Genomic DNA, 27,659 nt, shown 5'->3' with positions numbered 1-27,659 from the left:
CAGCATGTGGACTGTGGTCCCCTGTGTTTGCCAGGAATGCTGTGCTCCATGTAGAGGTTTTCCTCTACTCATCACTGCAATTTACATGCTGCTCCATGGACACTTGGAGGCCTGTGCTCTGTTCCTTGTAACTGGAAATGTGCTCTGAACTTGTCTGTCTCCCTTGGCTGCTCCTGGCCCTTGGTACCAGCTCCCAGTGGTGTCCCCACCCACTTGGGACAGAAGGTGAAGGTGGAATTTCAAAGAGAAGCTTGCTTGGATCTTCAATGACAAGCTTGGATGAGCTACTGCCCCAACATGATACCTCTCAGAATTGCCTGGAGGAGGCTTTGGCAGGTGCCAGAGGTGCCAAGGGGCCTGCCTCCCTCTGCTGTGTCCAGTGGGTGCAAGCCAGCCAACATGTGGCCAGAGTGGCTGCTCAGATGTCTTTCCTTCCACTTTTTTTTAAGGAGTCCCACATAAGTCACTTGAAGTATCTCAAAGTCAAGCAAGTTATATGAAAATGAATGCTATCTCAGTTAATTGATCAAATGGGTGAATCCTGACCCTCTCTAGTTTCTTTCCCTTGTCAGAGTGGGGAGCTGCTGTTAGCTGTGGGATTCAAGTGGCATCCTATTCCAAAGGCAAAGAAGATGAAAATGCAGCGTGCAGAGCTAGGCTTGATTCCCAAGTCGCAGTCTGGCTCCCGCTATGGTAGGCGGAACATCTCTCTAGCCTGCTCACAATTATGGAAATAGGGAACTGAGGGAAAAGCTAGGGGGCCAGTGAGCTTTGCTTGAGTCTGATTTTCCAGGTGAATGAGAAGGGAGGGCTTGGTCGAGGGTTTGGTGCTGACACATTCCTGGCAGAGGCACGTCATCACCAACAGCATTTGTCTTTTTTGATGTATTTTAGCAAGAAGATTCAGCTGGTCAGATTTTTTGGGCTGCCTCAAAGATGCTGACAACACTTTCTGTGCTGTGATTGTTCTGAAGGCAGGGTAGCTCTACCCACTGTGAGAAGCCCAAATAAAAATCAATACCGCCCCCCCACCCACCAAAGACCAACTTTCTGTAACACACGTTTCTCTAGAAAACAGTGTCCCCCTTTCTCCGAAGTTTTTTATTATTTTTGGATTCCATCTATTCGTATGTGCTAATCTAATGTACCATGGAACACATTTTGGGAGATGAGGGTTCTGCTTATCTTTAAGGGGGACAGCCCTGTCTGACCTGAGATTGGAGGATTCTTTCCAGTGTGAAGGAGTGTGAAGGAGCGGGCACAGACACAGACAGTGAGAGCAGGGTCACTTTATTGCTATAGAGACTGCAGAGGTACTGGGGGCTTTAGCTATTGGCAGCTATGGTGTCCTTAATCCAGTTCATATAGTTGTAGACCTTTGCGTAGACTCCAGGCCTGTTCTTCAGGGCACAGCAATAGCCCCAGGAGACAACTCCTTGGAGCTCTCCGTTGCAGACCACAGGGCTACCAGAGTCAACCTGGGAGAAGAAGGGACAAGCTGTATGAAGAGAGACAGAGGAAGAATATAGCTACATTTACTCTGAACCTTAAAAGACTCCTTTCTAGCCAGCTCTGTGGCTCCACATCCTTCTCACGGTGGCGCATTCTCTGTTCTTCCTAAGCAGACAGGATGCAACCCAAGGGAGCCTTCTTCACTTCTCCATGGGGGCAATGCAGGGAGCTCCTCCACTCCGCCACTGTGGGAGTTCAAATCTTTTTCCCGAGTGGGGCCTGGGTATCAGTGGGAGCATCAGCATGGGAAGGGGTCAAATCACCCGGCAGGAATCCTTGCCTCCCTCAAGGAAACCCACACAGAACATGGTGTTTGTAATCTCTCCAGGGTAGGAGGCTTCACAATCAGCCTGGGTCAGCACACAAGTGTCCAGGCACTGCAGCTCATCTGGGTAGTTGGCTGTGAGGATCAGCAAGAGAACAAAGAAAGTAGAAGTGTAGATCAGGCCAGAGAAGGAGACAATAATCTAGGATGGAACATTGAAGAGGAACACAGCCCCTGGAGAGGACTCTGAAACGTAAGTCCTGGCAAGGGACTCTGGCTTTTAGTTCCCAGAATGATCATTTTTGAACCCCTTCCAAGACGTGATCAAAGCAAGTTCTCCATTTGTCCTGTCTTTTGATTTTAGAAGCCAAGTCATTGAGACTTTGCATCTCTCTGATGTCCAGTGTAGAGCCTGTGTGTAATGGGCACTAGAAATATGTCTTAAGCCTGGAGGTGAGAGGATTCAAGTTAAGGGGCATGGTTTGTTCTGGAAATTGTGAGGATGGAGGGAAGTAGAAGGACAAAGGGTCCCACTCACCACCAGAGCTGAGAGTGTTGCCCCAGCCAGAGATGAGGCACTCAGTGCCAGCAGCCAGAGGTGCAGTGGGTAGAGAGATGGTGGACACGTGGGCATTGATGACAGCAGGCATGGAGAGCTTGATCAGCAAGATGTCATTGTCCAGAGTCCAGCTGTTGTATATGGGGTGGTGGATGATCTTGGCTGCATTGATGAACTGCTCATTCCCCTCCAGGACTTCGATGTTGTGCTCTCCCAGTCTCACCTGGATGTGGCTGATGGGCAGGGCAGGCATGGTGAAGATCTTCTCCCACAGCTGGGACACCCATCTTACCTTCCCCAGGGTCCTCAAGCTCCCTGCTCATGGGCAGCTCTGGAGGCATGGGGTGGGGTGTGTGGTCATATCACATGGGCAGGAGAGGGATGTGGGTCAGTGCAGGTGTGAGACCCAGGACATTTCTGCTTCAGAGGTTGGTGGTAATCGGGTTGGGAAGAGTCAAAAGGATACCACCGGAAGATGCTCCTTAACCCTCTTTCCCAGCCTCTTTCCCACAATCTCCACAGTCACTAGCACTGTGGGCACAAGGAGCTCCTTGAAGTTTTCCCAGCATTCTTCACCCTAGGCCTTTGCTAATTGCGCACAGCGCCTGTTCCTCCCTCCTTTCTTGGCCTGGTGAGCACCACCCTTCTGTGTAATCTAATCCAAGGGTAGCCATAGCATTAGCATCTCCTGGGAACTTGTTAGAAATATAAATTCTTGGTCCTTACCCCCACCTGCTGATCAGAACCTTGGGGATGGGTCCCAGTGATTTGTGCTTTAACAACCCTGCAGGTGGTTCTGAGGCAAACTCAGGTTTGAGAGTTCTTGGTGTAGGCAGCAGTTCTCAGCTCTGTCTATACACTCTACAGTTACCAGAGGTAGAATGTTTAATACTCACTGATATTCCCACCCTCTTCCTGAAAATTCCTGATAATTGCCCTGGGATAGGACACAGGCATCAGTACTTTTAAAAACTCTTTCTTAGGTGACTTTGATGTGTAGCTAACCAGCAAAGGGTACTTGCCTGCTGTTCTCACTAGCTCTGCCCACCCCAAGACCACCCCTGCCTGCTTTTATGACCACAACCCTTGCTGTTTCATGGATTTGCCTGGGTGTGAGAGGCTCCTGTCTTACGTTCACTCGCTGCTCTGGAGAGTCAGCTGCTGCCAACAAGTTTTCTTCTCCACCACCTCTCCCATCCATCTTACCCAACCTCAGTACTTCCCTGGGCTGAAGCCAAGCTCTCCCAGGCAGCCTGGCGGGGAGCTTTGCAATCAGGGGCCCCACACTTACGACTTGTAGCAGTGACCTGCTGACACCACCCACTGTTCGCTGAGGAGGGAACCACCGCAGAAGTGGTACCCAGAATTCAAAGACACCTGATAGGGGACAGAATTCTCCTCACAGGTGTACCGCCGAACGACGTTGTCATCATCGTCAAAGGGGGCAGCAACTGGAGTGGAGATGGGAAGGGAGAAGGCAAGTCAGTAGCACGTTAGGGGTAGCGCTCCCAGCCTGCGGTTGCTTCCTGCTAATTTGAAATCCTTAACAAGCACAGTGAGGCTAGGTAAGGGAGGCAGCGCTGCCACCCCTGGTGGGCATCTCTTCATGTGGCTCCCAAGTCTCTGTGTCTGCAGGGCATGTAGCTAGGTACCCTGCAGGGGCTCAGTTCTCACCTGGGGTCACCAGGCTGAGGATTCAAGGAATGTCCTCACAATGCTTCCAGTGGGATAGGAATTGGGATGTGGTTGTCTCACCCACTGAGTGCTTCTCTCTTTTATTCATCACCTGTGTACTTCCCCTGGCGATTCGAGCCCTGGATTGTCAGGATGCTTTGGCCAAGCTAAAAAAACCCCCTGGCTGCATAGACCTGGCCATGACCAGCTTCCCCCATAGCTCAGATATGTGTAGTCAGGGCAGAGTTGAGGGCAGCCCCCAGGCTCACTTTGGCAGAACAAAGGTAGACGTTGTTATTGGCCAATAGAACAGCAATTCTTAACCTTGGCTGCATGCCTGGAAATGTTAAAAATCACCTGGGAAGGTTAAAAGCCCAGTACACAGGCTGCACCCCAGAGAAATGAAGTTAGAACTTCTAAAGCTGAGTCTCTGATATGAGTAATTTTTCAACCTCCCCAGGTGCATTTGAGGTTAAGAGCAGATATAATGGTGCTATACTGGTGCTGTGGGGCCAAGCCTGAAGCCTGCTGCTTCATTTCGTGGGCCCGCCCCACCTGGTCTCCCTTCCCAGCTTCTCCAGCCACAGCTCAGATATGGAAGAATGACAGTGGTGGGAGTGAAGTCAGGGAGAAACTGAAACAGGTGAGGCTTAAAGAGAGCCCAAGGAGGATGGGAAGGAGAGATGCCAGATGGAGGAAATAGAATATCAGAACACAGTCAAAATGGGAAAGGTGGCAAGAATGGCAGGGCAAGTGTCTGCCAGGAAAGGGGGTGGTTGGGGCCTGAGGCATGGCATGAAACTCGCCAGCAGCTCCCACAAAGACAAGGATCAGGAGTGGATTCATGGTGGTAGAGTGCCTGACTGGTGGTGGAGGACCCGTCTTTATACCTCCCAAGGATCAGGAGAGGAGGTGTCTGTGAGGTGAAGGTCACCACTCCTCCCAGCACAAACAAACCTGCAGCTTTCCTCGTCCCAGGGTCTTGCATCAGCTTGGCTATATTTGGCCACTTTCTGGGTTTGTGATTCACAGGTGATAAGGAAATTTGCCTTCTGAGAGCAGAGAGAGAGAGCAGCCCTTTCCTGCACAGATGCTGGGATGGGGAAGACAGGGGAAGCCAAGCCCCGGATCACACAGCTGGGCTTTTGTAGGCCAAGGAGATGAGGGTTAGAAGGAGAGAGAATGGCCTGGCTGTTTAGGAATCTGTTTAACTGTTGGGGATGTATTTAATGTACTTAAGGAAGGGCAAGTATTGGTAACCAGCTTGGCTTTTCAGTGTCCTGCAGCCCCCATGAGAAGAGCAAAGTCTGATCTAAGGCTCATTCCTGTGAATATGAAGATGCTTCTCTCCAGTCATTGTGGGGGAAGGTCAAATCCAAGACTTTGGGGAACAAGAATTCCAACACTAAGGTGTAAGTAGAAGGGAGACTCAGCATTCCATAGGATTCAGGGCTTCCAGATGACTCCCCTTCCTACCAAGGCTTAAGAATGGGATGTGTTTCAAAGAAGGAGGGAGCACAGTTTAGGTAGGAGCTTACTCAGTGCATCTGGAGGATGGAAAACCAATGGCGCACTCCTCCCCTTCTTCAATGTGAAGATATTTGTCTCTCTCATGTGCATCCTGTCATAGGTTCCTTTTATGTAGCCTCACAGTTGCCCTGGCAACCTGCTCTCAGGGTGAGGCAAACTGACCCACCTGCTCGGGGCTGACAGCCTGAACCAGAATGACATGGCCCCAATCAGATGTCAGAGTTTGGACCATGGTAAATCTGGGTTACAATTTGATCTGAGAATCAGCAGTAGGTAGAGATTTGAGCACATGGTAAATAGGCCACATATTGGGTTGAATAATGAAGATGTGGAGGGGTGAGTCTAGCATTTTCTATTTTAGATGTAGTGAGATTATGCTTGGCTCAGTACAAAGTGAAACTTCCCAAAGAATATCCTGATTTGGGCCCTACCAAGGCTACTAAGACACAGTTGTGTAATTGACTGAGGCACAACCTGGCCAGAGCAGTGTGGAGATGGAGATGCTGTCTGCGCTGAATTCTAATGATGTAAGGAAAGGAGGAGCTTCCTTATGAGGGTGCTTTCCCATCTCAGTAACTCTGAGCTCAGGTTGGTGATGGGCAGGAGTGAGGAGAGTTCAAGTCTGAATTCTTTGAAAGGTAAAAGAAGCAGGGATGTTCTGGAGATAGTGAACAAAATGGGAAAAGCTCAGAAACTTGGTGTTGAAATTAGACACAGCCAGGGGGGCTAGAGGGAGGAAGCAAATGGAAACCAGAGGGAATTGGAGAAAATGCCAAAGTGGGACCCGTGGAGTTGAGAGGACACACAGAGTACCTTCGGGTTCAGCTCCTAGTATGGCCGCCCAGCCAGCTTCCCCAGAGCCAGGACACCCACTGCTCGGAGACCCCCTCTCCACCGTGCACCCCCTCTAATCACTGATGGGCTCATACCTAACACTACTGTACTTAGATGGTGCATGGTACCTGACAGCTTTACAAGAGTTTTCATAAGCAACAGTGGTACATTGCTTTTCATTGATGCTGAGTTTCACACTTTAACTTCCCACAAACATACTAATTATGATTTGTGTAGAGCCAAATTGTTTCCATTTATAGAGGAAGAGACTGAGATTCAGAAGGATTCTGTCTTGCCCAAGAATACAGATCTTGGCAGAGCTGACCATAAGGCCAACGGAAGCCATGGAGAGCGTTGTGAAGTGTGGGAATTGCTGCACGTGGCATCTAAAAGGAGATTTATTGAGGATCAAGGCAGAGGTCCCCAGAGGACAAACTGTACATCTGATTCCTTCCTGGTGCTTTTCTTCCTGGCAGAAATAGATGATTGAATTCATCTTTCTCCTGGCACCTTGTCTCAGAGCCTTACCTTGCCACAGTTCCAGACCCATCCAGGCCGTGACTGCCATGTAGTTGACACACCTCTTTGCTCAAGAATAACTAGCCAAGCCTGAGGTAGCCAGGTTTTGGAGCTTTGATAATATGGGTTTTTCCTGTGTTGTCCCTAAACATGTTGTTTCATTTTGTCTCCTTGTCATGGGGTCTTCAGAGAACTCCTGCCTTAGAGGATAAGGAGAGACTCTTGCTCCAGCAACTGTAGACACTAGTGTGCACTCAACAGGGATGTGAACCTTGGTAGGAGATGGAAAACGTTTTTGGGAAAGGGGGTTTCTGGATCAGTGCTTGTGGCTCTGATTCTGTGTCTGAAAGGGAACAGCCAAGAATATGAGGATTTTTCTGTATCTAGAGCTTGAAGACTAGCCTTCTCCAGTATTTTGCGCTCTTCCTTAAATGATCACAATATAGTCTGAGGTCAGCTTTCTTCAAAAAGGAATGACCTTACAGGCAGAGAAGATAGCTATAGGTGGAGACTGTTACCTAATTTTGTATACGCAGATGTGTAGGATAGGTTCAGATCTACCTGCCCGAGCTCAATTTGGAGGACGTGCCATTCTTGGTACTGTTCATTCTGAACTATAGATTTCTTTGTCTACTTCTCTAAGACATTTTTCTGGCTTATATTTAGTGCTTATCACACTAAACCACTGTCCTTCAATTATGATAACAGTGAATTATTTCTGTTTGCTTACTATATAGCACATAACTTACTATACAGCATGTAACTCATATAAGTTAAGAATAGTTTTTTTTTTTTTCATTTTATCATCCCAACCACCTATGGGATTGCCCATTTTACAGATGATCAAATGATCATTTTACAGATGATCAAATGAACTTTCTGGAGTTGAAAGTGACTCTTCCATGTCCCAACGCAGCAGCTCCCAGCCAGAGCTGGCCCTGCCTGCACTCAAGACCTTGGAAAAGCAACCAGAGATGGATAGAACCACGAGAGAAACTTTCAAAAACTTTCATCCACTTTTTCTTTCTTTTTTTCTCTTCTCCTCTCCTGCATTTTTCTCCATCTCCAGGTACAGTTCAGGATGTGGATGCCTGTCCCCACACAAAAACACTTGGGATTCATTCCTGATACCTCAATTCAACCCGATTTTCCCCCCTTTAAAGTCAGATCTCACCTACCTGTTTGGTCAGAGAGATGTGTATTTTAAAATCCCTGAGGAAGGAGGCAGGGACTGTGCCTTCAGATGATTACTGGTGAAGTGGTTTATGCTTAATTTCAGTTTAAAAGAATGTTGCTGTGACTCTGCCTAGGACAGGCAGCCCACTGTGGCCCTGGGTGACGAGGAAAGCCCACAGATACCCAGGGTTTGTCACCTGTGGCTGCTAGTGTCTGCAGAGCCAGAATTGAGCTAATCCCTTGAAAGGATCAGCACTGATGGGCAGTTGCATGGTGGGTTGCTATGGGGCTTCTTGATCTCTCAAATTCCAAGTGACAAGATGAATGCATGCTTGAGGGGCCCCTTCCCAGCAGGCTGTGGTAGCTACACACTGGTACAAACTGGTTCAGGTGTGGAAGATCTTACCACTTTACCTTTGGTTTTTCTTTTTTTTTCTTTTCTTTCTTTGTTTTTTTTGTTTTTGTTTTTTTTTTGTTTGTTTGAGGCAGAGTCTGGCTCCGTTGCCCAGGCTGGAGTGCAGTAGCGTGATCTCAGCTCACTGCAAGCTCTGTCTCCCAGGTTCACGCCATTCACCCGCCTCAGCCTGCCGAGTAGCTGTGACTACAGGCACCTGCCACCACACCCGGCTAATTTTTTGTATTTTTAGTAGAGATGGGGTTTCACTGTGTTAGCCAGGATGGTCTCTATCTCCTGACTTTGTGATCTGCCTGCCTTGGCGGCATGTAGTGCTGGGATTACAGGCATGAGCCACGGCACCCGGCCGGTTTTTCTTTGAAAAACAAACAATAAAAGACAGATGAAAACAAGAATTCTACCAGTGGGCAGGCAAGAATTCTCTTCTGGAAAAGGGATGTTTGTGGCTCTTCCCCACATTCGCCTTAAAAGAGCTTGGCTGCAGAGTGGCTATTATTACAATGTCAAAAAAAAAAAAAAAATAGAAGATGCTGTCAAGGCTGCAGAGGAAAGGGAATGCTTATACACTTTTGGCCGGACTGTCAATTAGTTTATGGAAAAATTAATGCAGAAAGCAGTTTGGAGATTTCTGAAATAATTAAACACAGAACTACCTTTCCACCCAGCAATTACTTTACTGGGCATTTACCCAAAGGAAAATAATTGTTTTGCCAAAAAGACACATGTTCTTGCACGTCCATCACAGCACTATTCACAATAAGAAAGCCATGGAATCAATCTAGGTGGCCATCAGCGGTAGACTGGATAAAGGAAATGTGGTACATATACACCATGGAATACTATGCAGCCATGAAAAGAATGAAATCATGTCTTTGCAGCAACATGGATGGAGCTGGAGACCATAATCCTAAGCAAATTAACATAGGTATGTAAAACCAAATATCACGTTCTTCTGTATAAGTGGGAGCTGAGCATTTGGTACACATGGATATAAAGATGGGAACAGTAGACACTGTAACTGCTAGAGGGAAGAGAGAAGGAGGGTGGAAAGGGCTGAAATACTACCTATTGGGTACTATGCTCACTGCCTGAGTGGTAAGAGCATTTGTGCCCCAAACCTCAGCATCACACAAAATACCCATGTAACAAACCTGCACATGTATGCCCTGAATCTAAAATAAAAGTTGAAATTTTTTAAAAAAAAAATGGGTCCTGGGCCAGAAGTGGTGGCTCATGCCTGTAATCCCAGTACTTTGGATCACTTGAGGTCAGGAGTTCAAAATGAGCCTGGCCAACATGGTGAAACCCTGTCTCTACTAAAAATACAAACAAACAAACAAACAAACAAAATCAGCTGGGCATGGTGGCAAGTGCCTGTAATCCCAGGTACTTCGGAGGCTGAATCACTTGAATCCGAGAGGTGGAGACTGTAGTGAGCAGAGATCATGCCACGGCACTCCAGCCTGGCTGTAGTTCAGCCAGAAGGAGATGTTTTGTGTGAAGGCTGAGGTGGGGGCTCTTAGGAGCCTCTGTGAGAAGGAGGCCCTAAGCCGTGGAGGTGGACAGAGTTGCAGCTTTCTGCCTTATTGCCCTTTGGTCTGGACCCACAGGTGAACAGTACCAGCCTCGATCCTGAGCACACGCTCTGCAGACTTTCACATCTCACAGTTCCACGTGAGCACATGGACTGGGAAAGTTGTGTGGCCTGAGAAAAGGCAACCCCATGGCCTGACTCTCACACAGTATTTTGTCTAGGATTTTGAATAAGCATGTTTTTGCTTGTTTTGTGTTTTTGGTGATGGTAATGTTGATTTATTTTACACTGACCTCTTGGAAGAAATCCCATGGTTATCTGTGATTTTCATGCCCTGTTTCTGCTGGCAACCCTTCTCAGTGGGGTGACTCAGTTTTCTGTGTAAAGACTCTATGTGGCCCAGGTAGGAGGTGGAAGCAGCCATCTGGAAGGCCAATGGGGTCCTTATGTCTGTGTCTTGGCTTGAGGTAACCAGCTGGGCTTTGATAGGAATGATCTGAATGGAGACAGAAAACAGTGGAAACTAACACTCCCCGCCCAGCCAAGCCCTGTTTATATGAAGCGTTTGGTCCTTCCCTTGACTCTTGAGTGATGATGATATTCAGACGAGGCATTAACATTATGGTAAGAAAGGGAAAAAATGTATCTGTCTTCTTTGTCTCTCTATCTACTGGATATATGTCTCCAAAAGCAGACAAACCCAAGGCTTTAAGGTGAACTAGGGTCTGTGTTTGGACTCCATAAAAACAAAATCCATGTTGAGCAAACTGATGTTTGTATGCAGTGACTTTCTGGATGACCCATGTGTATCTGTCCATTGTGTGTGAGCCCTGAGCCCTGTTTTCCTCTAGAGATAGTGAGTGGTAGCCATCTCCTCACACAAGTCACATGTCTGGAGCCCAGATGGCCCTCTCAAGGTAATTGATCTTACACATTTACTGTTTACCAAACAAGTGTCTGATGCATACTTGGGTTTATTCCACAGCATGTGGACTGCAGTCCCCTGTGTTTGCCAGGAATGCTGTGCTCCATGTGGAGGTTTTACTCTACTCCTCACTGCAATTTGCACGCTGCTCCGTGGACACTTGGAGGCCTGTGCTTTGTTCCCTGTAACTAGAAATGTGCTCTGAACTTGTCTGTCTCCCTTGGCTGCTCCTGGCCCTTGGTACCAGCTCCCAGGGGTGTCCACAACCACTTGAGACAGAAGGTGAAGGTGGAATTTCAAAGAGAAGCTTGCTTGGATCTTCGGTGCCAAGCTTGGATGAGCTACTGCCCCAACATGGGCCCTCTCAGAATTGCCAGGAGGAGGCTTTGGCAGGTGCCAGAGTTGCCACGGGGCCTGCCTCCCTCTGCTGCATCCAGTGGGTGCAAGCCAGCCAACGTGTGGTCAGACTGGCTGGTGGTGTCGTCACAGTCCTCAGATGTCTTTCCTTCCACCTCTTTTAAAGAATCCCAAATAACTCACCTGAAGTATCTCAAAGTCAAGCAAGTTTTATGAAAATGAATCCTTCCTCAGTTAATTGATCAAATGGGTGAATCCTGACCCTCTGTAGTTTCCTTCCCTCGTCAGCATGAGGAGCTGGTGTTAGCTGTGGGATTCACTGTGGCATCCTACCCCAAAGGCAAAGAAAACGAAAATCAAGCCCAGCGTGTAGAGCTGGGCTTGATTCCCAAGTCGCAGTCTGGCTCCTGCTATGGTAGGCAGAATATCTCTCTAGCCTGCTCACAGAGATGGAACTAGGGAATTGAGGGAAGAGTCAGGGGGCCAGGGAGATTTATTTGCGTCTGATTTTCCAGGTGAATGAGAAGCGAGGGCTTGGTCGAGGGTTTGGTGCCGGCACATTCCTCGGAGAGGCACGTCATCACCAACAGCATTTGTCATTATTATTGTATTTTAGCAAGAAGATTCAGCTGGTCAGATTTTTTGGGCCACCTCGAAGCTGCTGACACATTTTCTGTGCTGTAATTGTTCTGAAGGCAGAGTAGCTCTAACTACGGTGAGAAGCCCAAATAAAAACCAATACCCATCCCCCACCCCAAAGACCACCTTTCTGAAACAGGTATCTCTAGAAAACAGTACTCCCCTTTCTCCCAAGCTTCTTCTTATTTTTGGATTCCATCTCTTTGTATGTGCTAATCTAGTGTACCATGGAACACATTTTGGGAGCTGGTGCCTCTGCTTACCTTTAAGGGGGACAGTCGTGTCTAACCTGAAATTGGAGGATGCTTTCCAGTGTGAAGGAGTGTGAGGGAGCAGGCACAGACACAGACAGTGAGAACAGGGTCACTTTATTTGTATAGATACTGAAGAGGTACTGGGGGCTTTAGCTGTTGGCAGCTATGGTGTTCTTAATCCAGTTCACATAGTTGTAGACCTTGGTGTAGACTCCAGGCTTGTTCTTCTGGGCACAGCCATCGCCCCAGGAGACAACTCCTTGAAGCTGTCCATTGCAGACCACAGGGCCACCAGAGTCACCCTGAGGGGAAGACGGGACAAGTTGTATGGAGAGTTAGAGGAGGAATATAACTACATTTACTCTGAACCTTAAAAGAGCCCTTTCCAGCCAGCTCTGTGGCTCCATGTCCTTCTCACGATGGCCCATTCTCTGTTCTTCCTAAGCAGACAGCATGCAGCCCAAGGGAGCCTTCCTCACTTCTCCATGTGGGCACTGCAGGGAGCCTCCTCAGCCCCGCCACCTTGGGAGTTCAAATCTTTTTCCCGGGTGGGGCCTGGGTATCAGTGGGAGACTCAGCATGGGAAGGGTTGGTCAAATCACCTGGCAGGAATCCTTGCCTCCCTCGAGGAAGCCCACACAGAACATGTTGCTGGTAATCTCTCCAGGGTAGGAGGCTTCACACTTAGCCTGGCTCAGCACAGGAGCATCCAGGCATTGTAGCTCATCTGGGTAGTCGGCTGTGAGGATCAGGAAGAGATGAAAGAAAGTAGAAATGTGGGTCAGGCCAGAGAAGGAGACAATAATCTTGGATGGAACACTGAAGAGGAACACTGCCCCTGGAGAGGACTCCAAAACATAAGTCCTGGCAAGGGACTCTGGCTTTTAGTTCCCAGATTGATCATTGTTGAATCCCTCCCAAGACGTGATCACAGCAAGCTCTCCCTTTGTCCTTTCTCTTGATTTTAGGAGCCAATTCCTTGAGAGTTTGCATCTCTCTGGTGCCCAGTGCAGAGCCTGTGTGTAATGGGCACTAGAAATGTGTCTTAAACCTGGAGGCGAGAGGATTTAAGTTAAGGGGCATGTTTCATTCTGGAAATTGTGAGGATGGAGGGAAGTAGAAGGACAAAGGGTCCCACTCACCACCAGAGCTTGCAGTGTTGCCCCAGCCAGAGATGAGGCACTTTGTGCCAGTGGCTGGAGGGGCGGTGGGCAGAGAGATGGTGGACACACGGGCGTTGATGACTGCACGTGAGGAGAGCTTGATTAACATGATGTCATTGTTCAGAGTCTTCTTGTCATATTGGGGATGGCGGATGATCTTGGCCGCATTGATGAACTGCTCATTCCCCTCCAGGACTTCAATGTTGTGCTCTCCCAGTCTCACCTGGATGCGGCTGATGGGCAGGGTAGGCATGGTGAAGACCTTCTCCCACATCCAGGGCACCCATCCCACCTTCCCAAGGGTCCTGAAGCTCCCTGCTCATGAACAGCTCTGGAGGCATAGGGTGGGGTGTGTGGCCATATCACATGGGCAAGAGAGGGATGTGGGTCAGTGCAGGTGTGAGACCCAGGACCTTTCTGCTCCAGAGGTTGGTGGTAGTGGGGTGGGGAAGAGTCAAAGGGATCCCACCAGAGGCTGCTCCTCAACCTGCCTTCCCAGCCTGTTTCCCACAATCTCCACAGTCACTAGCACTTTGGGTGCAAGGAGCTCCTTGAAGTTTTCCCAGCATTCTTCACCCCAGGCCTTTGCTAACTGTGCACAGCACCTGTTCCTCCCTCCCTTCTTGGCCTGGTGAGCACCACTATTCTGTGTAATCTAATCCAAGGGTAGCCATAGCATTAACATCTCCTGGAACGTATTAGAAATGTAAATTCTTGATCCTTACCCCACCTAGTGATCAGAACCTTGCGGATGGGACCCAGTGATTTGGCCTTAACAAGCCTGCAGGTGTTTCTCATGCATACACAGGTTTGAGAGTTCTTGGTGTAGGCAGCAGTTCTCAGCTCTGTCTATACACTCTACAGTTACCAGAGGTAGAGTGTAAAATATTCACTGATATTTACACTGTCTTCCTGAAAATTTTGAGTTAATTGCCCTGGGATAGGACACAGGCATCAGTATTTTTAACAACTCTTTCTTAGGTGGCTTTAATGTGTAGCCAACCAGCAAAAGGTACTTGCCTGCTTTTCTCACTAGCTCTGGCCACCCCAAGACCACCCCTGCCTGCTTGTATGACCACAACCCTTGCTGTTTCATGGATTTGCCTGGGTGTGAGAGGTTCCTGTCTTGTGTTCACTCTCTGCTCTGGAGAGTCAGCTGCTGCCAACAAGTTTTCTTCTCCACCCCCTCTCCCATCCATCTTACGCAAACTCTGTATTTCCCTGGGCTGAAGCCAAGATCTCCCAGGCAGCCTGGTGGGGAGCTTTGCAGTCAGGGGCCCCACACTTACGACTTGTAGCAGTGACCTGCTGACACCACCCACTGTTCGTTGATGAGGGAACCACCGCAGAAGTGGTACCCAGAATTCAGGGACACCTGGTAGGGGAGAGAATTCTTCCTACAGGTGTAGCCCCCAACGATCTTGTCATCATCATCAAAGGGGGCAGCAACTGGAGTGGAGATGGGAAAGGAGAAGGCAAGTCAGTAGCATGTTAGGGGTGGCGCTCCCAGCCTGCGGTTGCTTCCTGGTAATTAGAAATCCATAACAAGCACAGTGAGACTAGGCAAGGGAGGGAGCTCTGCCACCCCTGGTGAGCATCACTGCATATGGCTCCCAAGTCTCTGTGTCTGCAGGGCACATAGCTAGGTACCCTGCGGGGGCTCAGACCTCTCCTGGGGTCACCAGGCTGAGGTCGCAAGGCATGTCCTCAAAATGCTTCCAGTGGGATAGGAGTTGGGATGTGGTTGTCTCTCCTACTGAGTGCTTCTGTCTTTTATTCATCACCTGTGTACTTCCCCTGGCTATTTGGGCCCTGGATTGTCAGGATTCTTTCAACAAGCTAGGAAAACCCCTGTCTGCATAGACCTGGCCATGACCAGCTTCCCACATAGCTCAAATCTGTGCAGTCAGGGCAGAGTTGAGGGCAGCCCCCAGGCTCACTTCAGCAGAGAATGGTAGACATTGTTATTGGCGAATTAGAACAGCAATTCTTAACTGAGACTGCATGGCTGGAAATGTTAAAAGTCACCTGGGAAGGTTAAAAGCCCAGAACACAAGCTGCACCCCAGACAATTGAAGTTAGAATTTCTAGAGCTAAGTCTCTGGCATGAGTAATTTTTCAACCTCCCCAGGTGCATTCGAGGTTAAGAGCAGCTATGGTGGTGCTATTCTGGTGCTGTCAGAGCCAAGCCTGAAGCCTGCTGCTTCATTTCATGGGCCAGCCCCACCTGGCCCCCTTCCCAGCTTCTCCAACCACAACTCGGATATGGATGAATGACAGTGGTGGGAGTGAAGTCAAGGAGAAGGTGAATAGATGAGGCTTAAAAAGAGCCCAAGGAGGATGGGAAGGAGAGATGCCGGATGGAGGAAATAGAATATCAGAGCACAGTGAAAAAAGGAGAGGTGGTAAGAATGGAAGGGCATTTGTCAGCCAGGAAAGGGTGTGGGTGGGGCCTGAGGCAGGGCATGATACTCACCAGCAGCAGCCACAAAGGTAAGGATCAGGAGTGGATTCATGGTGGTAGAGTGTGCCTGACTGGTGGTGGAGGACCCATCTTTATACCTCCTGAGGATCCAGAGAGGAGGTGACTGTGAGGTGAGGGTCACCACTCCTCCCAGCACAAACACGCCTGCAGCTTTCCTCTTCCCAGGGTCTTGCATCAGCTTGGCTATGTTTGGCCACTCTCTGGGTTTGTGATTCACAGGTGATAAGGAAACTTGCCTTCTGAGAGCAGAGAAGGTGATCAGCTGTTTCCTGCAAGGATGCTGGGATGGGGAAGACAGGGAAAGCCAAGCCCCAGATAACAGAGCTGGGCTTTCTTAGGCCCTGGAGATGAGGGTTAGAAGGAGGGAGAATGGCCTAGCTGTTTAGGAATCTTTCCACCTATTGGGAATGTATTTAATGTACTTAAGGAAGGGCAAGCGTTGGTAAAAACTTGGCTTTTCAGTGTCCTGGGGCCCACATGAGAGGAGCAAAGTCTTATCTAAGGCTCATTCCTGTGAATATGAAGATCCTTCTCTTCAGTCAGTGTGCAGGAAGGTCAAATGCAAAATTTTGGGAATGAGAATTCCAACACTAAGGGGTAAGGAGAAGGGAGACTCAGCATTCCATAGGATTCTGGGCTTCCAGATGGCTCTCCTTCCTACCAAGGCTTAAGGATGGGAAGTGTTTCAAAGAAGGACGGGGCACAGTTTCTGTAGGAGCTTTCTCAGTGCATCTGGAGGATGGAAAACCAATGGTGCACTCCTCCCCTTCTTCAATGTGAAGACGTTTGTCTCTCTCATATGCATATTGTCATAGGTTCTTCTTATGCAGCCTCACGGTTGTCCTTGCCACCTGCACTCAGGTGATGCAAACTGACCCACCTTCTCAGGGCTGACAGTCTGAACCAGAATGACATGCTCCCGATCAGATGTCTGAGTTCGGACCATGGTAAATCTGGGTTATGATTTGATCTGAGAATCAGCAGTAGGTAGAGATTTGAGCACATGGTAAATGGGTCACATATTGGGTTGAATAATGAAGATGTGGAGGGGTGGGTCTAGCATTTTCTATTTTGGATGCCGGGAGATTATGCTTGGCTCAGTACAAAGTGAATCTTCCTAGAGAATATCCTAATTTGGGCCCTACCAAGGCTACTAAGACACAGTTGTGTAATTGACTGAGGCACAACCTGGCCAGAGCAGTGTGGAGATGGAGATGCTGTCTGCGCTCAAGTCTCATGATATAATGACAGGAGGGGCTTCCTTATGAGGGTGCTTTCCCTTCTCAGCAACTCTGAGCTCAGGTTGGTGATGGGCAGGAGCAAGCAGAGTTCAAGTTTGAATTATTTGAAAGGTAAAAGAAGCAGGGATGTTCTGGAGACAGTGAACAAAGTGAGAAAAGCTCAGAAACTTGGTGTTGAAATTGGACATGGCCAGGGGGCTAGAGGGAGGAAGCAAATGGAAACCAGAGGGAATTGGAAAAAATGCCAAAGTGGGGCCCATGGAGTTGAGAGGACACACAGAGTACCTTCAGGTTCAGCTCCCGGTATGGCCGCCGAGCCAGCTTCCCCAGAGCCAGGAGACCCACTGCTCAGAGACCCATCTCCACCCCATAACCCCTCTAATCACTGATGGGCTTATACCTAACACTGCTGTATTTAGATGGTGCATGGTGTCTTACAGCTTTACAAGAGTTTTCATGTAAGCAACAGTGGTACATTGCTTTTCATTGATGCTGAGTTTCACACTTTAACTTCCCACAAACATGCTAATTGTGATTTGTGCAGAGCAAAATTATTTCCATTTATAGAGAAAGAGACTGAGATTCAGAAGGATTCTGTCTTGTCCAAGAATACAGATCTTGGCAGAGCTGACCATAAGGCCAACGGAAGCCATGGAGAGCATTGTAAAGTGTGGGAATTGCTGCACGTGGCATCTAAAAGGAGATTTATTGAGGATCAAGGCAGAGGTCCCCAGAGGACAAGCTGTACATCTGATTCCTTCCTGGTGCTTTTCTTCCTGGCAGAAATAGATGATTGAATTCATCTTTCTCCTGGCACCTTGTCTCAGAGCCTTACCTTGCCACACTTCCAGACCCATCCAGGCCGTGACTGCCAAGTAGATGACACACCTCCCTGCTCACAAATAACTAGCCAAGCCTGAGGTAGCCAGGTTTTGGAGTATTGATCATATGGGGTTTTCCTGTGTTGTCCCTAAACATGTTGTTTCATTTTGTCTCCTTGTCATGGGGTCTTCACAGATCTCCTGCCTTAGAGGATAAGGAGAGACTCTTGCTCTAGCAACTGTAGACACTAGTGTGTACTCAACAGGGATGTGAACCTTGGTCGGAGATGGAAAATTTTTTTGGGAACGGGGGTTTCTGGATCAGTGCTTGTGGCTCTGATTCTGTGTCTGAAAGGGAACACCCAAGAATATGAGGATTTTCTATATCTAGAGCTTGAAGACTAGCCTTCTCCAGTATTTTGTGCTCTTCTTTAAATGATCACAGTATAGTCTGAGGTCAGCTTTCTTCAAAAAGGAATGACCTCACAGGCAGAGAAGATAGCTATAGATGGAGGCTGTTACCTCATACTGTAGACTCAGATGTGTAGGATAGGTTCAGATCTACCTGCCCAAGCTGAATTTGGAGGACGTGCCATTCTTGGTACTGTTCTTTCTGAGCTATAGATTTCTTTGCCTACTTCTCTAAGACATCTTTCTGGCTTGTATTTAGTGCTTAGCGCACCAAGCCACCGTCCTTCAATTATGATAACAGTTAATTATTTCTGTGTGCTTACTATATACCATGTAACTTACTATATAGCATGTAACTCATATAAGTTAAGAATTTTTTCTTTCATTTTATCATCCCAACCACCTATGGGATTGCCCATTTTACAGATGATCAAATGAGCTTTCTGGAGGTGAAATGACTCTTCCATGTCCCAGAGCAGCAGCTCGCAGCCAGAGCCAGCACTGCCTGCACTCAAGACCTTGGAAAAGCAACCAGAGCCAGAAAGAACCATGAGAGAAGCTTTCAATGACTTTCAGCCACTTTGTCCCCCTTTTTTTTCTCTTCTCCTCTCCTGCATTTTTCTCCATCTCCAAGTGTGTTCCCCACACAAAAACACTTGGGATTCATTCCTGATACCCCAATTCATCCTGATTTTCCCCCCTTTAAAGTCAGATCCCACCTACCTGTTTGGTCAGAGAGATATGTGTTTTAAAATCCCTGAGGAAGGAGGCAGGGACTGTGCCCTCAGATGATTATTGGTGAAGTGGATTTATGCTTAAAATCAGTTTAAGACAATGTTGCTGTGACTCTGCCCAGGACAGGCAGCCCACTGTGGCCCTGGGTGATAAGGGAAGTCCACAGATACCCAGGGTTTGTCACCTGTGGCTGCTAGTGTCTGCAGAGTCACAATTGAGCTAATCCTGTGAAAGGATGAGCACTGATGGGCAGTTGTATGGTAGGTTGCTATGGGGCTTCTTGATCTCTCAAATTCCAGGTCACAAGATCAATGCATGCGTGAGGGGCCCCTTCCCAGCAGGCTCTGGTGGCTACAAACTTGCTCAGGTGTGGAAGATCATACCACTTTACCTTTGGTTTTTCTTTGAAAAACAAACAACGAAAGACAGATGAAAACAAGAATTCTACCAGTGGGCAAGCAAGAATTCTCTTCGGGAAAAGGGATGTTTGTGGCTTTTCCCCACATTCGCCTTGAAAGAGCTTGGCTGCAGAGTGGCTATTATTAAAATGTCCACAAAATAGAAGACGCTGGTGAGGCTGCAGAGGAAAGGGAATGCTTGTACACTATTGGCCAGAGTGTAAATGAGTTCGTAGAAAAATTAATGCAGAAAACAGTTTGGAGATTTCTGAAACAATTTAAAACAGAACTACCTTTCCACCCAGCAATTCCTTTACTGGGCATTTACCCAAAGGAAAATAATTTTTCTGCCAAAAAGACACACGCTCTTGCACGTCCATCACAGCACTATTCACAGTAGCAAAGCCATGGAATGAACCTAGGTGGCCATCAGTGATAGACTGGATAAAGAAAATGTGGTACATATACACCATGGAATACTATGTAGCCATGAAAAGAATGAAATCATGTCCTTTGCAGCAACATGGATGGAGCTGGAGACCATAATCCTAAGCAAATTAACATAGGAACAGAAAACCAAATATCACGTTCTCATGTATAAGTGGGAGCTGAGCATTGGGTAAAAATGGATAGAAAGATGGGAAGAGTAGACACTGCAACTACTAGAGGGAAGAGAGAAGGAGGGTGGACAGGGCTGAAAAAATACCTATTGGGTGCTATGCTCAGTGCCTGAGTGATGAGATCATTTGTGCCCCAAACCTCAGCATCACACAATATACCCATGTAACAAACCTGCACATGTACCCCATGAATCTAAAATAAAATTTGAAATTATTTTTTAAAAAATAGAGCCTGGGCCACAAGCGGTGGCTCCCACATGTAATCCTAGCACTTTGGATCACTTGAGGTCAGGAGTTCAAAACCACACTGGCCAACATTGTGAATCCCTGTCTCTAATAAAAATACAGAAAAAAAAAATTAGCTGGGCATGGTGGCATGCACCTGTAATCCCAGGTACTTGGAAGGTTGAATCACTTGAACCTGGGAGGTGGAGGTTGTAGTGAGCAGAGATCACGCCACGGCACTCCAGCCTGGCTATTGTTCAGCCAGAAGGAGATGTTTTGTGTGAAGGCTGAGATGGGGGTCTTCGGAGCCTCTGTGAGAAGGAGGTCCTAAGCCGTGGCGGTGGACACAGTTGTAGCTTTCTGCCTCTTTGCCCTTTGGACTGGACCCACAGGTGAACAGTACCAGCCTCGATCCCAAGCACACACTCTGCAGACTTTCACATCTCACGGTTTCATGTGAGCAAATGGACTGGGAAAGCTGTGTGGCCTGAGAAAAGGCAACCCCATGGCCTGACTCTCACACAGTATTTTATCTTGGATTTTGTATAATAAGCATTTTTTTTTGCTTGTTTTGTGTTTTTGGTAGTGATGGTGGTGGTTTATTTTACATTGACCACTTGCAAGAAATACCATGGTTATTTGTGATTTTCATGCACTGTTTCTGCTGGCAACCCTTCTCAGTGAGGTGACTCAGTTTTCTGTGTAAAGACTCTATGTGGCCCAGGTAGGAGGTGGAAGCAGCTGTCTGGAAGGCCATTGGGATCCTTATGTCTGTCTCTTGGCTTCAGGTAACCAGCTGGGCTTTGATAGGAATGATCTGAATGGAGAAAGAAAACACTGGAAACTAACACTCCCCGCCCAGCCAAGCCCTGTTTATATGAAGCGTTTGGTCCTTCCCTTGACTCTTGAGTGATGATGATATTCAGTCGAGGCATTAACATTATGGTAAGAAAGGGAAAAAATGTATCTGTCTTCTCTGTCTCTCTATCTACTGGATATATGTCTCCAAAAGCAGACAAACCCAAGGCTTTAAGGTGAACTAGGGTCTGTGTTTGGACTCCATAAAAACAAAATCCATGTTGAGCAAACTGATGTTTGTATGCAGTGACTTTCTGGATGACCCATGTGTATCTGTCCATTGTGTGTGAGCCCTGAGCCCTGTTTTCCTCTGAAGATAGTGAGTGGTAGCCATCTCCTCACATGAACCACACATCTGGAGCCCAGATGGCACTCTCGATGTAATTGATCTTACACATTTCCTGTTTACCAAACAAGTGTCTGATGCATATTTGGGTGTATTCCACAGCATGTGGACTGCGGTCCCTTGTGTTTGCCAGGAATGCTGTGCTCCATGTAGAGGTTTTCCTCTACTCATCACTGCAATTTGCACACTGCTCCGTGGACATTTGGAGGCCTGTGCTCTGTTCCCTGTAACTGGAAATGTGCTCTGAACTTGTCTGTCTCCCTTGGCTGTTCCTGGCCCTTGGTACCAGCTCCCAGGGGTTTCCACGACCACTTGGGACAGAAGGTGAAAGTGGAATTTCAAAGAGAAGCTTGCTTGGATCTTTGTTGCCAAGCTTGGATGAGCTACGGCCCTAACATGAGCCCTCTCAGAATTGCCTGGAGGAGGCTTTGGCAGGTGCCAGAGGTGCCATGGGGCCTGCTTCCCTCTGCTGCATCCAGTGGGTGCAAGCCAGCCAACATGCGGCCAGAGTGGCTGCTCAGATGTCTTTCCCTCCACTTTTTTTTAAGAAGTCCCACATAAGTCACTTGAAGTATCTCAAAGGCAAGCAAGATATATGAAAATGAATCCTACCTCAGTGAATTGATCAAATGGGTGAATCCTGACCCTCTCTAATTTCTTTCCCTGGTTGGAGTGGGGAGCTGGTGTTAGCTGTGGGATTCACTGTGGCGTCCTACCACAAAGGCAAAAAAGACGAAATTGCAGCGTGCAGAGCTGGGCTTGATTCCCAAATCGCAATCTGGCTCCCGCTATGGTAGGCAGAACATCTCTCTAGCCTGCTCACAGAAATGGAACTAGGGAATTGAGGGAAGAGTTTGGGGGCCAGGGAGATTTTCTTGAGTCTGATTTTCCAGGTGAATGAGAAGGGATGGCTTGGTTGAGGGTTTTGTGCCGACACATTCCTGGGAGAGGCACATCATCACTGACAACATTTGTCATTCTTGTATTTTAGCAGTCAGATTCAGCTGGTCAGATTTCTTGGGCCACCTCGAGGATGTTGACACCTTTTCTGTGCTGTGATTGTTCTGAAGGCAGAGTAGCTCTACCCACTGTGAGAAGCCCAAATAAAAATCAATGCCCCCTGCTGCAAAGACCACCTTTCTGAAACACACTTTTCTCTAGAAAACAGTGCCCCCCTTTCTCCCAAGCTTCTTCTTATTTTTGGATTCCATATGTTTGTATGTGCTAATCTAGTGTACCATGGAACACATTTTGGGAGATGGGGGCTCTGCTTACCTTTAAGGGGGAGAGTCGTGTCTGACCTGAGATTGGAGGGTGCTTTCCAGTGTGAAGGAGTGAAAGGGAGCAGGAACAGACACAGACAGTGAGACCAGGGTCACTTTATTGGTATAGAGACTGCAGAGGGACCAGGGGCTTTAGCTGTTGGCAGCGATGGTGTCCTTAATCCAGTCCACATAGTTGTAGACTTTGGTGTAGACTCCAGGCCTGTTCTTCTGGGCACAGCCATAGCCCCATGAGACAACTCCTTGGAGTTGCCCGTTGCAGACCACCGGACCACCAGAGTCACCCTGGGGGGAAGAAGGGACAAATCATATGGAGAGATGGAGGAGGAATATAACTACATTTACTCTGAACCTTAAAAGACCCCTTTCCAGCCAGCTCTGTGGCTCCACATCCTTCTCACGGTGGCCCATTCTCTGTTCTTCCTAAGCAGACAGCATGCAGCCCAAGGGAGCCTTCCTCACCTCTCCATGGGACACTGCAAGGAGACTCCTCAGCCCCGCCACCTTGGGAGTTCAAATCTTTTTCGCTGGTGGGGCCTGGGTATCAGTGGGAGACTCAGCATGGGAAGGGGTCAAATCACCTGGCAGGAATCCTTGCCTCCCTCGAGGAAGCCCACGCAGAACATGTTGCTGGTAATCTTTCCAGGGTAGGAGGCTTCACACTCAGCCTGGCTCAGCACAGGAGCATCCAGGCACTGCAGCTCGTCTGGGTAGTCGGCTGTGAGGATCAGGAAGAGATGAAAGAAAGTAGAAATGTGGGTCAGGCCAGAGAAAGAGACAATAATCTCGGATGGAACACTGAAGAGGAACACTGCCCCTGGAGAGGACTCCAAAACGTAAGTCTTGGCAAGGGACTCTGGCTTTTAGTTCCCAGAATGATCGTTGTTGAACCCCTTCCAAGACGTGATCACAGCAAGCTCTCCATTTGTCCTGTCTCTTGATTTTAGGAGCCAATTCCTTGAGAGTTTGCATCTCTCTGGTGCCCAGTGCAGAGCCTGTGTGTAACGGGCACTATAAATGTGTCTTAAGCCTGGAGGTGAGAGGATTCTAGTTAAGGGGCATGCTTTGTCCTGGAAATTGTGAGGATGGAGGGAAGTAGAAGGACAAAGGGTCCCACTCACCACCAGAGCTCGCAGTGTTGCCCCAGCCAGAGATGAGGCACTCGGTGCCAGCAGCTGGAGGGGCGGTCGGCAGAGAGATGGTGGACACACGGGCATTGATGACGGCAGGTGTGGAGAGCTTGATCAGCATGATGTCATTGTTCACAGTCTTCCTGTCATATTGGGGGTGGCGGATGATCTTGGCCGCATTGATGAACTGCTCATTCCCCTCCAGGACTTCAATGTTGTGCTCTCCCAGTCTCACCTGGATGCGGCTGATGGGCAGGGCAGGCATGGTGAAGACCTTCTCCCACAGCCAGGGCACCCATCCCACCTTCCCCAGGTTCCTCAAGCTCCCTGCTCATGGACAGCTCTGGAGGCATGTGGTGGGGTATGTGGCCATATCGCATGGGCAGGAGAGGGATGTGGGTCAGTGCAGGTATGAGAACCAGGACCTTTCTGCTCCAGAGGTTGGTGGTAGTGGGGTGGGGAAGAGTCAAAGGGATCCCACCAGAGGCTGCTCCTCAATCTGCCTTCCCAGACTCTTTCCCACAATCTATATAGTCACTAGCACTGTGGGCACAAGGAGCTCCTTGAAGTTTTCCCAGCATTCTTCACCCCAGGCCTTTGCTAACTGTGCACAGCACCTGTTCCTCCCTCCCTTCTTGGCCTGGTGAGCACCACTCTTCTGTGTAATCAAATCCAAGGGTAGCCATAGCATTAGCATCTCCTGGGAACTTGTTAGAAATGTAAATTCTTTGTCCTTACCCCCACCTACTGATCAGAACCTTGGGGATGGGACCCAGTGATTTGTGCCTTAGCAAGCCTGCAGGGAGTTCTGACACATACTCAGATTTGTGTAGGCAGCAGTTCTCAGCTCTGTCTATACACTCTACAGTTACCAGAGGTAGAGTGTGAAATACTCACTGATATTCACACCCACTTCCTGAAAATTTTGAGTTAATTGCCCTGGGATAGGACACAGGCATCAGTGTTTTTAAAAAGTCTTTCTTAGGTGGCTTTAATGTGTAGCTAACCAGCAAAAGGTGCTTGCCTGCTTTTCTCACTAGCTCTGACCACTCCAAGATCATCCCTGCCTGCTTTTACGACCACAACCTTGCTGTTTCATGGATTTGCCAGGGTGTGAGAGCTTCCTGTCTTGTGTTCAGTCTCCGCTCTGGAGAGTCAGCTGTTGCCAGCAAGATTTCTTCTCCACCACCTCTCCCATCCATCTTACCCAACCTCAGTAGTTCCCTGGGTGGAAGCCAAGCTCTCCCAGACAGCCTGGGTGGGAGCTTTGCAGTTAGGGACCCCACACTTACGACTTGTAGCAGTGAGCTGCTGACACCACCCACTGTTCATTGATGAGGGAGCCACCGCAGAAGTGGTACCCAGAATTCAGGGACACCTGGTAGGGGAGAGAATTCTTCTGACAGGTGTAGCCCCCAACGATCTTGTCATCATCGTCAAAGGGGGCAGCAACTGGAGTGGAGATGGGAAGGGATAAGGCAAGTCAGTAGCATGTTACGGGTGGCCCTCCCAGCCTACGATTGCTTCCTGCTAACTAGAAATCCTTAACAAGCAGAGTGAAGCTCGGCAAGAGAGGGAGCTCTGCCACCCCTGGTGAGCATCACTGGATGTGACTCCCAAGTCTCTGTGTCTGCAGGGCCCATAGCTAGGTACCCTGCGGGGGCTCAGATCTCTCCTGGGGTCACCAGGCTGAGGACGCAAGGGATGTCCTCAAAATGCTTCCAGTGGGATAGGAGTTGGGATGTGGTTTTCTCACCCACTGAGTGCTTCTTTTATTCATCACCTGTGTACTTCCCCTGGCTATTTGAACTCTGAATTGTCAGGATACTTTGGCCAAGCTAGGGAAACCCCTGGCTGTGTAGTCCCGGCCATGACCATCTTCCCCCATAGCTCAGATCTGTACAGTTGGGGCAGAGTTGACGGCAGACCCCAGGCTCACTGTGGCAGAACAAAGGTAGACATTGTTATTGGCCAATAGAACAGTAATCCTTACCTTGGCTGCATGGCTGGAAATGTTAAAAATCACTTGGGAACCTTAAAAGCCCAGTACACAGGTTGCACCCCAGACAAATGAAGTTAGAACTTGAAGAGTCGTGTCTCTGGCATGAGTTATTTTCCAACCTCCCCAGGTACATTTGAAGTTAAGAGCAGCTATTATGGTGCTATTCTGGTGCTGCAGGAGCCAAGCCTGAAGCCTGCTGCTTCGTTTCGTGGGCCAGCCCCATCTGGCCTCCCTTCCCAGCTTCTCCAACCATAGCTTGGGTATGGATGAATGACAGTTGTGGGAGTGAAATCAGGGAGAAGGTGAAACAAGTGAGGCTTAAAAAGAGCCCAAGGAGGACGGGAAGGAAAGATGCCAGATGGAGGAAATAGAATATCAGAGCACAGTCAAAAGAGGAGAGGTGGCAAGAATGACAGGGCATATATTTCCCAGGAAAGGGGGTGGGTGAGGCCTGAGGCAGGGCATGAAACTCACCAGCAGCTCCAACAAAGGCAAGGATCAGGAGTGGATTCATGGTGGTAGAGTGTGCCTGACTGGTGGTGGAAGGCCTGTCCTTATACCTCCCAAGGATCGGGAGAAGAGGTGTCTGTGAGGTGAGGGTCACTGCTCCTCCCAGCACAAACACACCTGCAGCTTTCCCCTTCCTAGGGTCTTGCATCAGCTCAGCTAAGTTTGGCCACTCTCTGGGTTTTTGATTCACAGGTGATAAGGATACTTGCCTTCTGAGAGCAGAAAGGGAGACCGGCTGTTTCCTGGAAGGATTCTGGGATGGGAAAGACAGGGGAGGCCAAGCCCCAGATCACACAGCTGGGCTTTCTTAGGCCCAGGAGAGGAGGGTTCAAAGGAGGGAGAATGGCCTGGCTGTTTAGGAATCTTTTTAACTATTGGGGATATATTTAATGTACTTAAGGAAGGACAAGCGTTGGTAACAAGCTTGGCTTTTCAGCATCCTGGGGCCCACATGAGAGGAGCAAAGTCTTATCTAAGGCTCATTCCTGTGAATATGAAGATGCTTCTTTCCAGTCACTGTGGGGGAAGGTCAAATCCGAGGTTTGGGGAATGAGAATTCCAACACTAAGGGGTAAGGAGAAGGGAGACTCAGTATTCCATAGGATTCTGGGCTTCCAGATGGCTCTCCTTCCTACCAAGGCTTAAGGATGGGAAGTGTTTCAAAGAAGGAGGGGGCACAGTTTCTGTAGGAGCTTTCTCAGTGCATCTGGAGGATGGAAAACCAATGGTGCACTCCTCCCCTTCTTCAATGTGAAGACGTTTGTCTCTCTCATATGCATATTGTCATAGGTTCTTCTTATGCAGCCTCACGGTTGTCCTTGCAACCTGCACTCAGGTGATTTAAACTGACCCACCTTCTCAGGGCTGACAGTCTGAACCAGAATGACATGCTCCCGATCAGATGTCTGAGTTTGGACCATGGTAAATCTGGGTTATGATTTGATCTGAGTATCAGCAGTAGGTAGAGATTTGAGCACATGGTAAATGGGTCACATATTGGGTTGAATAATGAAGATGTGGAGGGGTGGGTCTAGAATTTTCTGTTTTCAATGCAGTGAGATTATGCTTGGCTCAGTACAAAGTTAATCTTCCCAGAGAATATCCTGATTTGGGCCCTACCAAGGCTATTAAGACACAGTTGTGTAATTGACTGAGGCACAACTTGGCCAGAGCAGTGTGGAGATGGAGATGCTGTCTGCACTGAATTCTAATGATGTAAGGAAAGGAGGGGCTTCCTT

The 27,659-nt window shown here is 48.5% G+C and overlaps 3 protein-coding genes and 1 gene segment (V, D, J or C); all 4 read right to left on the bottom strand.

Moving 5' to 3' along the window:
* LOC129040065 (T cell receptor beta constant 2-like) overlaps window positions 1-27,659 on the bottom strand; it is a 119,512-nt gene that overhangs the window by 58,010 nt on the left and 33,843 nt on the right.
* LOC129040070 (trypsin-2-like) lies at window positions 1,326-5,630 on the bottom strand. 2 transcript variants are annotated; one of them, XM_054493958.1, is made up of 5 exons: window positions 5,549-5,630; window positions 3,628-3,787; window positions 2,316-2,569; window positions 1,776-1,912; window positions 1,326-1,478 (listed from the first exon to the last, which is right to left on the bottom strand). In XM_054493958.1, the coding sequence occupies exons 1-5, from the start codon at window positions 5,628-5,630 to the stop codon at window positions 1,326-1,328; spliced, it is 786 nt and encodes a 261-aa protein (XP_054349933.1). The 2 variants fall into 2 exon arrangements, with proteins under 2 accessions (XP_054349933.1, XP_054349934.1); XM_054493959.1 differs by lacking the exon at window positions 5,549-5,630 and adding an exon at window positions 4,817-4,856.
* LOC129040068 (serine protease 1) lies at window positions 12,291-15,885 on the bottom strand. The gene is made up of 5 exons (XM_054493956.1): window positions 15,833-15,885; window positions 14,646-14,805; window positions 13,336-13,589; window positions 12,796-12,932; window positions 12,291-12,495 (listed from the first exon to the last, which is right to left on the bottom strand). Exons 1-5 carry the CDS (start codon window positions 15,870-15,872, stop codon window positions 12,343-12,345), a joined length of 744 nt encoding a protein of 247 aa, XP_054349931.1. The 5' UTR covers window positions 15,873-15,885; the 3' UTR covers window positions 12,291-12,342.
* On the bottom strand, window positions 22,887-26,425 carry LOC129040067 (serine protease 1-like). The gene is made up of 5 exons (XM_054493954.1): window positions 26,386-26,425; window positions 25,202-25,361; window positions 23,901-24,154; window positions 23,361-23,497; window positions 22,887-23,064 (listed from the first exon to the last, which is right to left on the bottom strand). Exons 1-5 carry the CDS (start codon window positions 26,423-26,425, stop codon window positions 22,912-22,914), a joined length of 744 nt encoding a protein of 247 aa, XP_054349929.1. The 3' UTR covers window positions 22,887-22,911.

Source organism: Pongo pygmaeus, chromosome 6 (genome assembly GCF_028885625.2).
Source record: "Pongo pygmaeus isolate AG05252 chromosome 6, NHGRI_mPonPyg2-v2.0_pri, whole genome shotgun sequence".
Classification (NCBI taxonomy): Eukaryota; Metazoa; Chordata; class Mammalia; order Primates; family Hominidae; genus Pongo; species Pongo pygmaeus.
Note: the sequence above shows the minus strand (reverse complement) of the source record. Positions and strands in the feature narration are given on the sequence as shown.